Raw genomic sequence first — 14,749 nt, forward strand, 5'->3', positions numbered from 1 at the left:
GTCAAACAAAATACAAAAGTCTAGCTTCTCATTAGCAGTCGGAAGATTAATGAACACCAATGCATCAAAGGAGAGGAACGTTGGCACACACAATACGTCTCACCTGAACGCACTAATTAAAGGAAAGGTGAGACGGTGAGATCATATAATCGACAAATATTTTTTTAAATCAATTCTAAGAACATCCTTTGCTCATCCTTGGCGTCTTCATGATATTAGAAGCAATGTTTTCCCGGATTTTCTTTCTTACACTTCAAACTTATTGCATATAAATACAGAGCATAAAGTGCTTTGATATAAGTGAATAAAGGGGGAACAGAAGGAGGAGGAGGACAGCGATGGAAAGCGAGCAACATGAGAGAGAGGAGTGAATATACTTAGTCTGATTGAAATGCATTTGTTTTGTTGAGAGCAGTTGAGGGAACAACTGGAAATGTAGGCGGTCCGTGGAGCGACGTGAAAGGTGTGGCGCTGTGAAAAGGATTGGGTGAGGGTAAGGTGAGAGTGGAAGAGGTAAGGAAAGCTCTGCAATTCTGCTGTTGAGAGGAGAGTGACTAAATATGTAAGGGAGGGAGAGAGAAAGGACAATGCAAGTGAAGTGTGATATTGGATTGATGAAGTGTCTTTTCCTTTCGTGTGTTTCCCTGCAAAACCAAACATAGGGATAGCCAAGGGGAAAATTCAGACAGAAGTTCTAAAAAGACACTAATCAATGCATGGAATAATTCTAGAAAAACCGTCAGTGGGTATGAATAATTTAGAACGTGACGCAAGTTCAAAGGAAGATCGAGGGCCGGCAAATCAGAAGAGGGTGAAAAGGGTGATTGGAACAGGTACAGTACAATGAAGGGTTTGGTATGCATCACTGCGATGAACGGAAATTGCTTTCAGCAAAAAATTACAAACCATACTAAGACTATAACATTATGCAAATTTAGATAAGAACTGATAAAGATAACAAGTTCTTAGTGTCGTGTTTAAGAACTCGGGAAGCCACTGTGTGAAAAGATGTAAAGGATTGAAAGAGAATGTTCAAATATCAATGAAGCAAGAAGATCCTTTAAGAGAATACGATTCAAATACCAAGTGTCACAAGAAATGCACATAAATGAACAAAGACAAGGCGAAATGATCACCAGTCAAGCTATTGGTTGAGGCATTCCATCACTGCCACTAATTGTTTATGTGGAAAACTGACATTAAAACATATTACATTACACTTGTTTTGTTAATCGCACAGCTAACCACGGCTTGCTAACCGGTGTTATGTCTACTGACGCTACCATAGGTATAACTACCATACAAGAAACAGCAGCCTCGCAATAGTTCCCCAGGCCACGGTTGATAAAATGCCATTGTTCTATGAATCTATCCATTATAGTCTACAAGTCACTGAGGGAATACTGTATTCAATGAAAGTGATAGCTACAGATAAATAGCCTTTTTTTTTTTTTTTTTTTTGTGAGAGTTAGTTATACACAAACTGGTTTCTCGCAGCTTCCCTTTCCGTTACGTAATGTTATAGCATCTATGACTGATCAATCTAATCCTGCTGGATTCATCCGCGTTCACTGCTAAAACTACACAGAGTGATTATGTAGGAAATAGTGACGGACATCATCATTTGACTCGTGTAACGTTATCATAGTTAACAATATTTCTTCTTCCAGTGTAACCCGCAGTCAATCTCATCCTGCTGAAGTCACTCACTCTTTGCATACATAGTCTGCTCGGATTGATTCTGTGTATAGGGAGTGATGATGGACATTCTGAGCTTAACTTAGGACCCGTTATCATAAGTCCTATATTTCTTCTCCCAATGTAAGCCGCAGTGTACTAACATGACAAGCACAGGGGCCAGACAGTCGTGTGCTGTGATGCATGCAGCTCCATGCCGTCCTCATTCGTTTATCTTCCTGGGAGGCTGGACTTCAATATTCTGCAGGGCGTGATATGCGGCGCTGCCACCACTCTGACGAACGGTGGGTTAAACTAATAAGATTAAAAGATATTTGGCGAGGGGAGGAGAAAGGCAGATATTAAGATGGTTACAAATACTATGCAAGATGTGTGACAACTTGAATTTTGCTCTTCACAGCATTAATCCGTCTCCCTCATGCCTCTATTGTAACATATATAGAATTATTTACATTTTCAACTTTTATGCACTTTATTCATACACACACACACACACACACACACACACACACACACACACACACACACACACACACACACCGCGTAGCGTAGTGGTCAGCACGCTCGGCTCACAATCGAGAGGGCCCGGGTTCGAGTTCCGGGAAGCGGCGAGGCAAATGGGCAAGCCTCTTAATGTGTAGCCCCTGATCACCTAGCAGTAAATAGATAGGGAAGTAACTCAAGGGGTTGTGGCCTCGCTTTCCCGGTATGTGGAGTGTGTTGTGGTCTCAGTCCTACCGGAAGATCGGTCTCTGAGTTCTGAGCTCGCTCCGTAATGGGGAAGACTGGCTGGGTGACCATCAGATGACTGTGGTAAATTACACAAACACACAAACACACACACACACGTTAGGGTATGAATTGTATATAATTATTTTCCCTTGTTTCTACACACTGTGAGGGCGAGGCTAATGTTAGCGAGAAGTTCCTATAAGTGCATATTCCTTTTTTTCCTTTGCATGCACTTCCAAAGAGATCACGCTGAAGTCAATATTCGTTCTCACCAGTTCAGTGTGGGAATATTTGGTTGCTGGATAATATATACGTAATTATAACTTGTATAATAGCATAGACATACATTTAGTACTAACATATATTTTACTTCTTTCATTTTTTATTAAGTAATACTTTAACTATTGTAACCAATGCATTTGTAACTATTATTAAATGTACGAGTCGGTCACAGGTGTCGGTGAGTTTTGCTGATGAAGATGGACATGACAAGCTGCTAAGTTAGTTGGAGTCTAGCGATCACACGAGTTGGCCACGACTCTCCTGGCGACTGCCAGGGAGCTGTGGACTGTGTGTGTACAGACTATCTTAGTGTAGGGTAAATAATTGTACTCTTAATATAATAGTGATACACCAAGCTGTGTTTATGTTAACACCCCTGAGAAAACTGTGTGAGAGAGTTTCTGAACGCATGACACTTCAACCTCGTGACCACTCATTTACAAAAATAACATTGACCATAACACACACACACACACACACACACACACACACACACACACACACACACACACACACACACGGTAGCTCAGTGGTTAGAGCGCTGGCTTCACAAGCCAGAGGGGTTCGATTCCCCGGCCGGGTGGAGATATTTGGGTGTGTCTCCTTTCACGTGTAGCCCCTGTTCACCTAGCAGTGAGTAGGTACGGGATGTAAATCGAGGAGTTGTGACCTTGTTGTCCCGGTGTGTAGTGTGTGCCTGGTCTCAGGCTTATCCGAAGATCGGAAATAATGAGCTCTGAGCTCGTTCCGTAGGGTAACGTCTGGCTGTCTCGTCAGAGACCGCAGCAGATCAAACAGTGAAACACACACACACACACACACACACACACACACACACACACACACACACATATATAACACAAAAACGTATTTTAAGAGTAATGACATTTAAAAAAAATTTGAGTCTACTGAGGGCATTTTCACAGATTTGAAATTGTTAAAGTTACATTATTTGCATAAGTATTTCCTACTGTTGGACATTTTCAAATCGCTAAAAAGTAATAATAGAATTTTCAATATTCAGAAACATCCGCATGTCACCAGGGGTAATTATGTGAACTTAATATGTCAACCATTTAGAACTACACTTTTTAAAAATTCTATCATGTATCTTGGTCCTGAGGTATGGAACTCTCTTCCAATGTTTATCAAATCTGATTTACTTTCTGTTTCAGTAAACAGTTTCAAGTACAAATTAAAAAAGCATTTATATAGCGTACAATGTAGTATAGGTAGAAATGATGTATAGAAATACAATTTTGATCTATATTGATTTATGTATTTATATTTTCATTTTTGTGTACGTATACTTATATCTAAAATATAATTCATGTTTGTTTTCTGTTTCTGCTAATTAAGGTCATTGTTATTATACATTTACATTATCACTGGTCTGCTAACGAGATTAATCTCTGCAGACCTTATCCATGTTATTGATTCTAATTTTATATATGCATTATTGTATGTTTATTTTATATGGAATAAACTTGTTGAACTTGAACTTGAACTTGAAATTGAACATATATATATATATATATATATATATATATATATATATATATATATATATATATATATATATATATATATATATATATATATATATATATATATATATAACTTCCTCTGGCCACGCATTAGCTGAGAGAGGGCACGTGTATGTCTGAGTTTCGCATACACTATATCTAATCTTACTCTGCACATCCCTCCATCCCTCCCTCACTCCCGATATACATACGGCTAAAATATTAACGTAAGATTGCTGGTGACCTTAACGCATGACAGGGTCTTAACTCTACGTTATTACAAAATATCAGGTGGAATTCGCTGCAATTCCGGGGTACAAAAAATTTAAGTCGTAACCTAATTTTGCTGATTTTTTTTTTTTTTTATCGTAATTGACAGGACTAATCAACTGCCTTATTAAGCTACCTGGTCCCTCTGATGCCATTAGAAATATGCATACACACACACACACACACACACACACACACACACAGAGAGAGAGAGACAGAGAGAGAGAGAGAGAGAGAGAGAGAGAGAGAGAGAGAGAGAGAGAGAGAGAGAGAGAGAGAGAGAGAGAGAGAGAGAGAGAGAGAGAGAGAGAGAGACAATTTACTTATACAATCCAAGAGAAATGAATATTATAAGGAGAGGTTGCTCAACAGAAACACACACACACACACACACACACACACACACACACACACACACACACACACACACACACACACACACACACACACACACACGTGATCTGAGCTGTTGCACGACGTTGCACAATTCTCTAGCTACTGGTTATAAACAAAGTTTTTTTTCTATCTTTAATTAACAAAAACAGTATCTAAGATGTTCCATATGGCGCCGGTAAGTGACAATCAATTCCTTCTGTCGCATTCTTCACTGCAATACACTACAATCCCAGGATGTTTACTGGCTACCCTGGCCTAGGTAATTAAAACTGTTTTCCTTTGAGCCTCATACCCTTTCTAATACCTTTTATGGCTGGGTGTAACAACAAACAGCGTACTGGCGAACTATCATATATCCATGTCTTGTTTCATTTCTTGTTTCTTCCTATTTTATATTATGATGTAGGCATCCGACACACACACACACACACACACACACACACACACACACACACACACACACACACACACACACACACACACACACACTCGTACATCAAGGAAGATAGGGAGAACGGACATACGGTCAGCAATCTAAGTCCTCCATGCAGGAAACTTAGCAAACTTTACAATTATTCATCTCTCTCTCTCTCTCTCTCTCTCTCTCTCTCTCTCTCTCTCTCTCTCTCTCTCTCTCTCTCTCTCTCTGTCCAGCGTCTACTCACACAGAGACCAAGAATCTCAACTCCTAAAACTCTTCTTGGACAGAGTGCTTGGAATTTCTCGTTTACTTGCACGGAAACTGTAACTCGGTGTGCAGTGCAATTTTCTCCCTTAACCTCTTCAATACTGGAAAGCATATTTATCACGAGTTGTTGGTGTGATTAGACGATTTTATTTACATTAGGAATGATCTATGGAGGTCAGAAGGTTAATGGCTACAGTCTTCACTATTTCAATCCCCACATATGTTTCTGAAGCTGTATAAAATCACCAAACAGTAAGCAGAATAAATATGAAAACGCGTCATGGTACTGAAGGGTTAAGGTCAATCATCACTATGCCCTGGACGACACTGTGAAGTAGTAGTGATATTACGTTTTGTTATTTTACTCGTATAATCCTTTCCTATACTTTCATTCCCCATTTCTACCTCGTCTCTCTCTATCAACCAAGCCTTTGTGTCTTACCTAACTTGTTCAGGCGTTCCACCAAGCCTTTGTGTCTTACCTTACTTGTTCAGGCGTTTCCTATATAATATTACTCTATCTCGCTTTCTCTTCTTATCTGTTCAACTCACCCTGTCTTCTCATTTACCATACCTATCCATTTGCCCATCCTTCATCTTAATGTCTTAGGTATCATTTTTTTTCTCCCATCTTCGTTCTATTTAATCATCCTTCACCCATCTCTCATCCTGCTGGCAATTGTTCCTTTCTATTTTATCTTATCAATCCACAGGTTTTCCTTATCGAACACCACTCATCCAACCCGTCCTCCCATCCTTCAAAACTGCCGACTCGTTCCACTGGTTTCCCCTCTTGAGGCATGCTGTAAGGTGTAGCGGGAAAATTAGTGTCTCCTGCCAGTTCTGCGGAGACACAAAGGCATCACCGAGCGACCTCAATACAGACCCGGCGGATATTTCTCTTTCTCACAGACGCTGCTTCTCCGACAGGGTTAATTTCCTCTTGAGGTGAAACAGCTTGTACTCGCATCCTTCTTTGTTCCCCTTTACGTATACCCTCTCCCCACTCCCCCTGTCTCTCTCTCTCTCTCTCTCTCTCTCTCTCTCTCTCTCTCTCTCTCTCTCTCTCTCTCTCTCTCTCTCTGTGCTTTTTTTCTTTTATCGTGCCCTCCTGCCTCATATAAGACCTGTTTCTTTTTTCCTCTCTCTCTTCATTTTACATGTACAATCCGTTTTCGTTTCTCAGTATTCTCTTGTGTTGTAATACTATTTTCTGTGTATAGTTGGTCTTCCCCCCGGCTCTCTCTCTCTCTCTCTCTCTCTCTCTCTCTCTCTCTCTCTCTCTCTCTCTCTCTCTCTCATATAACTTTACTTCCTATATAGTCTCTTGATTACATCACACGCAATTTCACGCGCCAGTCATGAAAAAAAAAAAAAAACATCTCCAATCTATGATTCCAAAATGTTATATTGCCAAAGCCCCAACTCTCTCTCTCTCTCTCTCTCTCTCTCTCTCTCTCTCTCTCTCTCTCTCTCTCTCTCTCTCTCTCTCTCTCTCTCTCTCTCTTTCTTTCTTCTCCCTCTTTCTTTCCTCTCCCTCTTTCTTTCCTCTCCCTCTTTCTTCCCCCTCCCTCTCTTTTCCCTCTCTCATCCCCCTCTTGTTTGCCTACCCTCGCTCCCTCCCTCCATCTCTTCCTCTTCAGGCCATTCTCCACTCAACAAAATCGGTGTTTGGCGATTTTTATTCTAAGGGGAGGGAGAGGCAGCTGGAAAAATCATGATTAGATTTTGAGCACGTAAAGGTTGTCTGGGCACCGGTATAAGTGAGGCTAGCCGGTGCAAAGGAAAGCAAACCAAGGGAGGCAGAAGGAAGAGGAGAGAGAGTGCGAGAGAAAAGCAAAAACGTACAGTATAGTAAGGAAGTTATAAGCAAGAAAATTTTTGAAGAAGAAACATTCTAGAGAAGTTTTCATTACGATGTTATGCTTGTTTTTTTTTTTTTTTTCCCTATTGTGTCTAGTTTGGTAGTGGCAGAAAAGGTTGCTGCTCCCTGTGCGTCACGTTTCCCTGCACGAGCGTCAACAACCCATGAACTGCCCACAAAGAACGCGGGGAGAGGAGAGGTACATTGGGGACGTTACAAATTAAAATCACATCCCTGCTTCTTTCATATTTTCATCACGCGCTTCGTCTCTAATTCTGAAGGGTTTACACGAACTATGAGCTTTGCATCTTGAAAAGGAGAGGGATTGGCTACAACAGAAAAGGTCGCTCTACAAACTTTTCACTCATTTACGTTTCTTAATCAATGTCTCCTTTCCATAACCTATGAATAAGAATTAAGAATAAATAATCACCTTGTAATCTTAATGTCCTATTTATCTTTTTGAGTAAAAATTAGGCATCTTGGCTTTTACTCTATGATAGATGGCAACGTTGCTGCAAATAATTCAGCAGTGCACTTCAAGTTGGGATTAGCATCTGGCATGAACTTGGATATATATATATATATATATATATATATATATATATATATATATATATATATATATATATATATATATATATATATATATATATATATATATATATTCATTTTCGAGACTTCCCAAGTTCCCGAGTAACCTTTACTTCATTATTTTTACTTCTATTTTGGAAATGCGCGCCATACACAAAGCAGGTCATCCTGGATATTAACGAGGTCATTATCTTCATTTTTCTTTTCCCTTTAAATACAGGAACCATTTAATTTTACAAATTTGTATATCCAGTAGAGCGTGACTGAGTGGTTGCTACACTTTGTTCTCAAATACTAAATAATTCCAACGTGAGCGTCATTACAGACCTAAGCTGCTTTCTGTGCCTCGCCTCTATGTGTATAACATTTGCATATTGTAATGCTCATACGAGAAGCTGAGTTGCCAGGACGGTAATGAGAATTATATATTTATACATATATATATATATATATATATATATATATATATATATATATATATATATATATATATATATATATATATATATATATATATATATATATATATATATATATATATATATATATATATATATATATATATATATATATATATATATATATATATATATATATATATATATATATATATATATATATATATATATATATATATATATATATATATATATATATATATATATATATATATATATCATTATAAATCAATATACTTTTTCATTTGTCAGGAACACAGTCCAAGGACGAAAAAAGAGGATTAAAAAAGACTGTACAATACATTATAATTTTCAGTGAACAACATCAAGTTATCATAAAGATGTTCGGTTCGAAATTAACTGGGATGTTTCACTTTTCTTTTCTTACACACATCCATTATTAGTCGCATTATAAACGGTCTTAACTGATAATATTTTTTTTCTATACATACATATATATGTAAAACACCAGCTGTTTGGTGAACCGTGTTGACACGACCACAAGACATCCACGTCCTTTCAGAGACAACCGACCCTTCAGGAAGTCAACAGATCACACAGGGACGCCACAGTACGCCTGACTTCTGATCCCTCTAAGATTTCTGATTGGGGCAGAGAAACTTAGCAGTGTTCAATGCCTCAAAAAACTCAATCCCTCCATTTATCAACTCGACTCAACCTTCCAGACAACTATTTCCGCGAGGAAATAGTTGTCTGGAAGGACGAGGAAATAGTGACACGCGAGGAAACGCGTGTCACTTATTGATTTGTGCAGCAAAATTAATTAGGGCGCCTTGTGGCGATAGGGACTGACTATAGGCTCTGATTGCTGGTGTGTGTGTGTTTCACTGTTTGATCTGCTGCAGTTTTTGACGAGACAGCCAGACGTTACCCTACGGAACGAGCTCAGAGCTCATTGTTTCCGATCTTCGGATAGGCCTGAGACCAGGCACACACCACACACCAGGACAACAAGGTCACAACTCCTCGATTTACATCCCGTACCTACTCACTGCTAGGTGAACAGGGGCTACACGTGAAAGGAGACACACCCAAATATCTCCAACCGGCCGGGGAATCGAACCCTGGTCCTCTGGATTGTGAAGCCAACGCTCTATCCACTGAGCTACCGGGCGTGTTTCACTGTTTGATCTGCTGCAGTCTCTGACGAGACAGCCAGACGTTACCCTACGGAACGAGCTCAGAGCTCATTATTTCCGATCTTGGGGTAGGCCTGAGACCAGGCACACACCACACACCGGGACAACAAGGTCACAACTCCTCGATTTACATCCCGTACCTACTCACTGCTAGGTGAACAGGGGCTACACGTGAAAGGAGACACACCCAAATATCTCCACCCGGCCGGGGAATCGAACCCCGGTCCTCTGGCTTGTGAAGCCAGCGCTCTAACCACTGTGTGTGTGTGTGTGTGTGTGTGTGTGTGTGTGTGTGTGTGTGTGTGTGTGTGTGTGTGTGTGTGTGTGTGTGTGTGTGTGTGTGTGTGTGTGTGTGTGTGTGTGTGTGTGTGTAATTCACCTCGGTCGCTTACTGGTCACCCAGCCAGTCTTCCCCATTACGGAGCGAGCTCAGAGCTCATGGACCGATCTTCGAGTAGGACTGAGACCAAATCAACACACAACACACACCGGGAAAGCGAGGCCACAACCCCTCGAGTTACATCCCGTACCTATTTACTGCTAGGTGAACAGGGGCAACACATTACGAGGCTTGCCCATTTGCCTCGCCGCTTACCGGGACTCGAACCCGGCCCTCTCGATTGTGAGTCGAGCGTGCTAACCACTACACTACGCTGTGTGTGTGTGTGTGTGTGTGTGTGTGTGTGTGTGTGTGTGTGTGTGTGTGTGTGTGTGTGTGTGTGTGTGTGTGTGTGTAATTCGTAATTCACCACGGTCGTCTGCTGATCACCCAGCTAACCTACTCCACTACGGAGCGAGCTCAGAGTTCATAGACCGATCTTCGGGTAGGACTGAGACCACAGCACACTCCACACACCGGGAAAGCGAGGCCACAACCCCTCGACTTACATCCCGTACCTATTTACTGCTAGGTGAACAGGGGCTACACATTAAGAGGCTTGCCCATTTGCCTCGCCGCTTTCCGGGACTCGGACCCGGACCCTCTCGGTTGTAAGCCGAGCTCACACACACACACACACACACACACACACACACACACACACACACCGCGTAGTGTAGTGGTTAGCACGCTAGACTCACAATCGTGAGGGCCCGGATTCGAGTCCCGGCGCGGCGAGGCAAATGGGCAAGCCTCTTAATGTGTAGCCCCTGTTCACCTAGCAGTAAATAGGTACGGGATCTCGAGGGGTTGTGGCCTCGCTCTCCCGGTGTGTGGAGTGTGTTGTGGTCTCAGTCCTACTCGAAGATCGGTCTTTGAGCTCTGAGCTCGCTCCGTAATGGGGAAGACTGGCTGGGTGACCAGCAGACGACCGTGGTGTGTGTGTGTGTGTGTGTGTGTGTGTGTGTGTGTGTGTGTGTGTGTGTGTGTGTGTGTGTGTGTGTGTGTGTGTGTGTGTGTGTGTGCTAGCAAGCGAACTTGCAAAGAAATCAACCATTATACTTTAAATCAATCGCGGGTGAAAGTTGAAAAAATAAGGAAAAAGAAGAATAAAAAAAGAAATCTCTCATTCTCTCTCTCGCTCTCTAAAAAAAATAATAAAAAACCCTACTTTCAAGACAAAGTGATAAACCAAAAGAAAAACCAAAAACTAGCAGAAAAAGCGTGGGCAGGAGGAGGAGGAGGAGGAGGAGGAGGAGGAGGAGGAGGAGGAGGAAGACGGAAAGACAGACAGGGGAGGAGGTGCACGATAGTTAGGCAGCGATATAGAGGCAGGAAGATGAGGCCATCAAATTCTCCTTCCTCGGGGCGGCTCGTCTCCATGTCCACTATTCATCACAGTTAAGCTTCCTGTTTCCGCGGCCAGAGAGCCCAAGGCAGCCATGGAGCTTCGCCGCCTCAGCCGTGGTCTTGACTACCACCACCACCTGCCGTTGCTGCTGTACCGCGCAAAGGTGCACGATTAGAGGGTTGGATTGGAAATACAAAGTCCAGGTGCTCTCCTGTATTCTGAAGTTAAATCAATTTACGAGATAAGATTTTTTCAGGCTTTTATGAGTAACGATATATTTGGTTAATGTATTGTGAAAGGTACTGATATCTTGGTGGTGGATTCTATGGTTGTAAGGGTTAAGAGGTTTTGTGACGTGACATGTGGGAGTTTGTCGTGCTTTTGAGTGTGTAGAACTGTTTACTGGTGTATGAGTGGATCGATGAAATCAAATAGCTGACCATACACGCGTACACATTCCATCACAATAGTAACATATATTGTGTGCCTTTCTATAAAAATATGTCGTAGCTAAGATAAGTCGATACAGATTTGTGCATTCTCCATTAGTAGTGACAACACGAGAACCTCCAATGAAAAACACTTGCGCTCATCACTACTTTAAAGTTTTCGATATCAACGAGAAGGAAGAAGAGAGATTACATCCTGCCTTAAATTCCTACAACCCTCTAATTCATTACAGCACTGTACTATTATCATGATTTTCTCAGTACCACCTTAACTTATTCATCTCTATAAACAAGGTCATAAAAGTACCAACTACTCATTGTAACATAAGAACACTAAAAACATGAGAAACTACAAGCAGCCATCAGATCTACATGTGGCAATCTCTTTTATAAAACATTATCATCCATTTCCAACCAAACAGCCTCATCCATAAATTTGTTTAATCTTCTCACAAAGCCTCCTAATGACTCGCACTAACAACTTTTTTTAATGAGGTTATTTCATTCATCTACTAATCTATTTCTCTTATCTCTCTTACAAATATGATAATATCAAGGTTGAACCAAATATTTCTTGTCCTTTCCTTATTTCTTTAATTGTAACCCTTAAGATTTTGTTTATAATAAAGTACACAAGAATAATTATATTGGAAGGGCACCAAGACCAATCATTACGAAAAACTATTATTTCAAGCACATTCATATCCTCTAATAACATCTAGAAAAAATAAGGAATTCAATAATATAATACTGAAAGGGTCTGTACAATATACGCTATGCCTTTCAAGATAGGCCTCAGGTTAGTTTACGTCTACACCCCTCACCATATCTTGTCCCGAAACACGCAGTAATCATCAGGACGAGAATACAATTACCCGAGGATCCCTGTTTGGAGCGAGTCCGAGGTGTGTCCATCAAGTTAATCTGAGCAGACCATAGGGGGTGTTGACGGGGCGGTACTGTAGGCGATGGCGTGGATGTGACGGCCGAGGATTGTTGATGGGGGGAGGAGTGACACTGATGGGGGGAGGGATACAAAAGGGAGGGAATAAAGGGAAAGAGTTATGACGGGACGAGGAGAGGGAAGAGCGCTATAAGGTTTCGCATAAACAATTAACACCAACTCCATGGAGACAACCGACAAACAAAGTGAGCCAGTTATATTTCACATTGCTTTTTTTATCTCGTACGTTAAAGATGACAATAGTGGCCTGGCATACCATCACCTCCCTCTCTCCCTCCCTTCCTTCCCCTATGCACCCACTGGCTCCTCTCTCTGCCACTTCCCTTTCCCATTCGCTTCCATACGGCAGAGCGGTGTAATTTGGATGCATTTGAGAGCCAGTTAACGCAGGTGGTGACGGGGACAGGTGAGATGACATCAGTCTGGCGGCCTATCACACCTGGTATCGCTCCCTCTGTTTGTTTAGCGTCGGCATGAGGGTGTGAATCCCGACTAAGGCTAACGAGAGGCGCAGCATCGAAATAGTTCAGGAGGGAACCAGGAAAAGGAAAGGAAGATGAAGGAGAGGTGAAAGGTGAATTGCTGCCCGGGAGAGGAGTTGACGTAGATGGAAATATGAGGCAAGGATGGAAAATATGGGACGTGGGTGCCAAAAAAAGTACAGGGTGAATAATGGGTTTAAACAAAGGCACGCAGTGGGAAAATTAATGACATGGGGATGAAAAATTAAATGGATGAATGTGGATTGATGAGAATGAAGGCTGACTGTGTGACTGTGTACAGCGTTTGAAAGGTAAACATATATAGTGATGAGACTTTTTATATTATAAGCGGCGAAAGGGACAAACACTTAACAAGACGCGAAGAAAATCAGGCAAGCAGAGAACCGGATTAGTAGACGTGACTAAACTGAAATTGAAAAAAAAAAAAAAAAAAAACGGAAACTACTTTGAGGAAAAAAGAAAGAAAAAGAAAAAAGACAATGGATGAGTGGGAAGGGAAGAGAGGGGGAGAGAATGAAGTACGAGCGGGAAATGGGAGGAGAGGATAAATGTCTTCAATCACAAGCAGGTAGATGAAGAAACAGGACAAAAAGAATAAGGGGAGACACAGAGAGGATGGGATGGGATGCCAAGAATAGAGGCACTAATAATAAATCACGATGTACGGATTAAGAAGGAAGAAAGAAATGCAGTAAAGATGATGGAATTGTCAGTGGGCAGAAACACTCGAATTAAATTATGAATAAATAAACAGACTGCTGCATAGGACGTGGTGACAACAGAAATAGTGGTTGAGATGATGGACGCGTGAAAGGTAAGAGCGAAGGGGCGCACGAAAGGATGGTTCAAAAAAGCCTGGTGATGGATATGGGGTGGATGAAAGTTTGTAACAGTCTGATGAAGGTGGTTTTGATGCAGTTGGATAAAATATGAAAAAAAGAAAGGTAGAGGTAGTAAATATATCGCGGAAGTGGATTAAGTATTATGATAGTCTAGTGATGGTAAAGGTGAAGAAGGTAGTATAAGATATGGCAGAAAACACGTAGGTACGGTAGAGGAACAGTAATATGATGGTGACAAGGTAGTGAGGGTCTAAGAATATGGGTGATAATGTAGGGTAGTGTAATATGGTAGAAAACATGTATACTGACGAGAATGGTAAGGGTACAGTAGCGGTGATATAGGTGGCCAGAACGCGGTGTTCATAATGGTGGAGGCAACGAGGGACACATAGCGGAGTGGTATGGAGAGGTGCTGTCAGTGGCAGATCCTTTAATGCTCACCCAGGCGATCTCCTTCATATACACGTCGCTCTTTAAGTAAATAGAGACACACATTTTCCATTTCGTCTCTCCTTGTATTCTTTATGTGTGTGACAATTCATTAATCCCCTGATGAAAAGGATCCAAGTATATATCTTTCTATTTTTTCATTA

General features: G+C 41.3%; 1 protein-coding gene across 5 annotated transcripts in view; it reads right to left on the reverse strand.

Annotated features, from left to right (window-relative positions):
- Positions 1 to 14,749, reverse strand: part of LOC123520758 — a 229,645-nt gene that overhangs the window by 15,720 nt on the left and 199,176 nt on the right. The window contains exon 8 of one of the 5 annotated variants that reach the window (XM_045283321.1): positions 1,852 to 1,972. The exons of the other annotated variants lie outside the window; for them this stretch is intronic. Within the exon in view, the coding sequence (XP_045139256.1) occupies positions 1,909 to 1,972 (64 nt within the window). The 3' untranslated portion in view covers positions 1,852 to 1,908. Of the gene's footprint in view, positions 1 to 1,851; positions 1,973 to 14,749 lie in introns of those variants that run through there. 5 annotated transcript variants of the gene reach the window in all.

The sequence above is a fragment of the Portunus trituberculatus genome, chromosome 47, assembly GCF_017591435.1.
Source record: "Portunus trituberculatus isolate SZX2019 chromosome 47, ASM1759143v1, whole genome shotgun sequence".
Lineage (NCBI taxonomy): Eukaryota > Metazoa > Arthropoda > Malacostraca > Decapoda > Portunidae > Portunus > Portunus trituberculatus.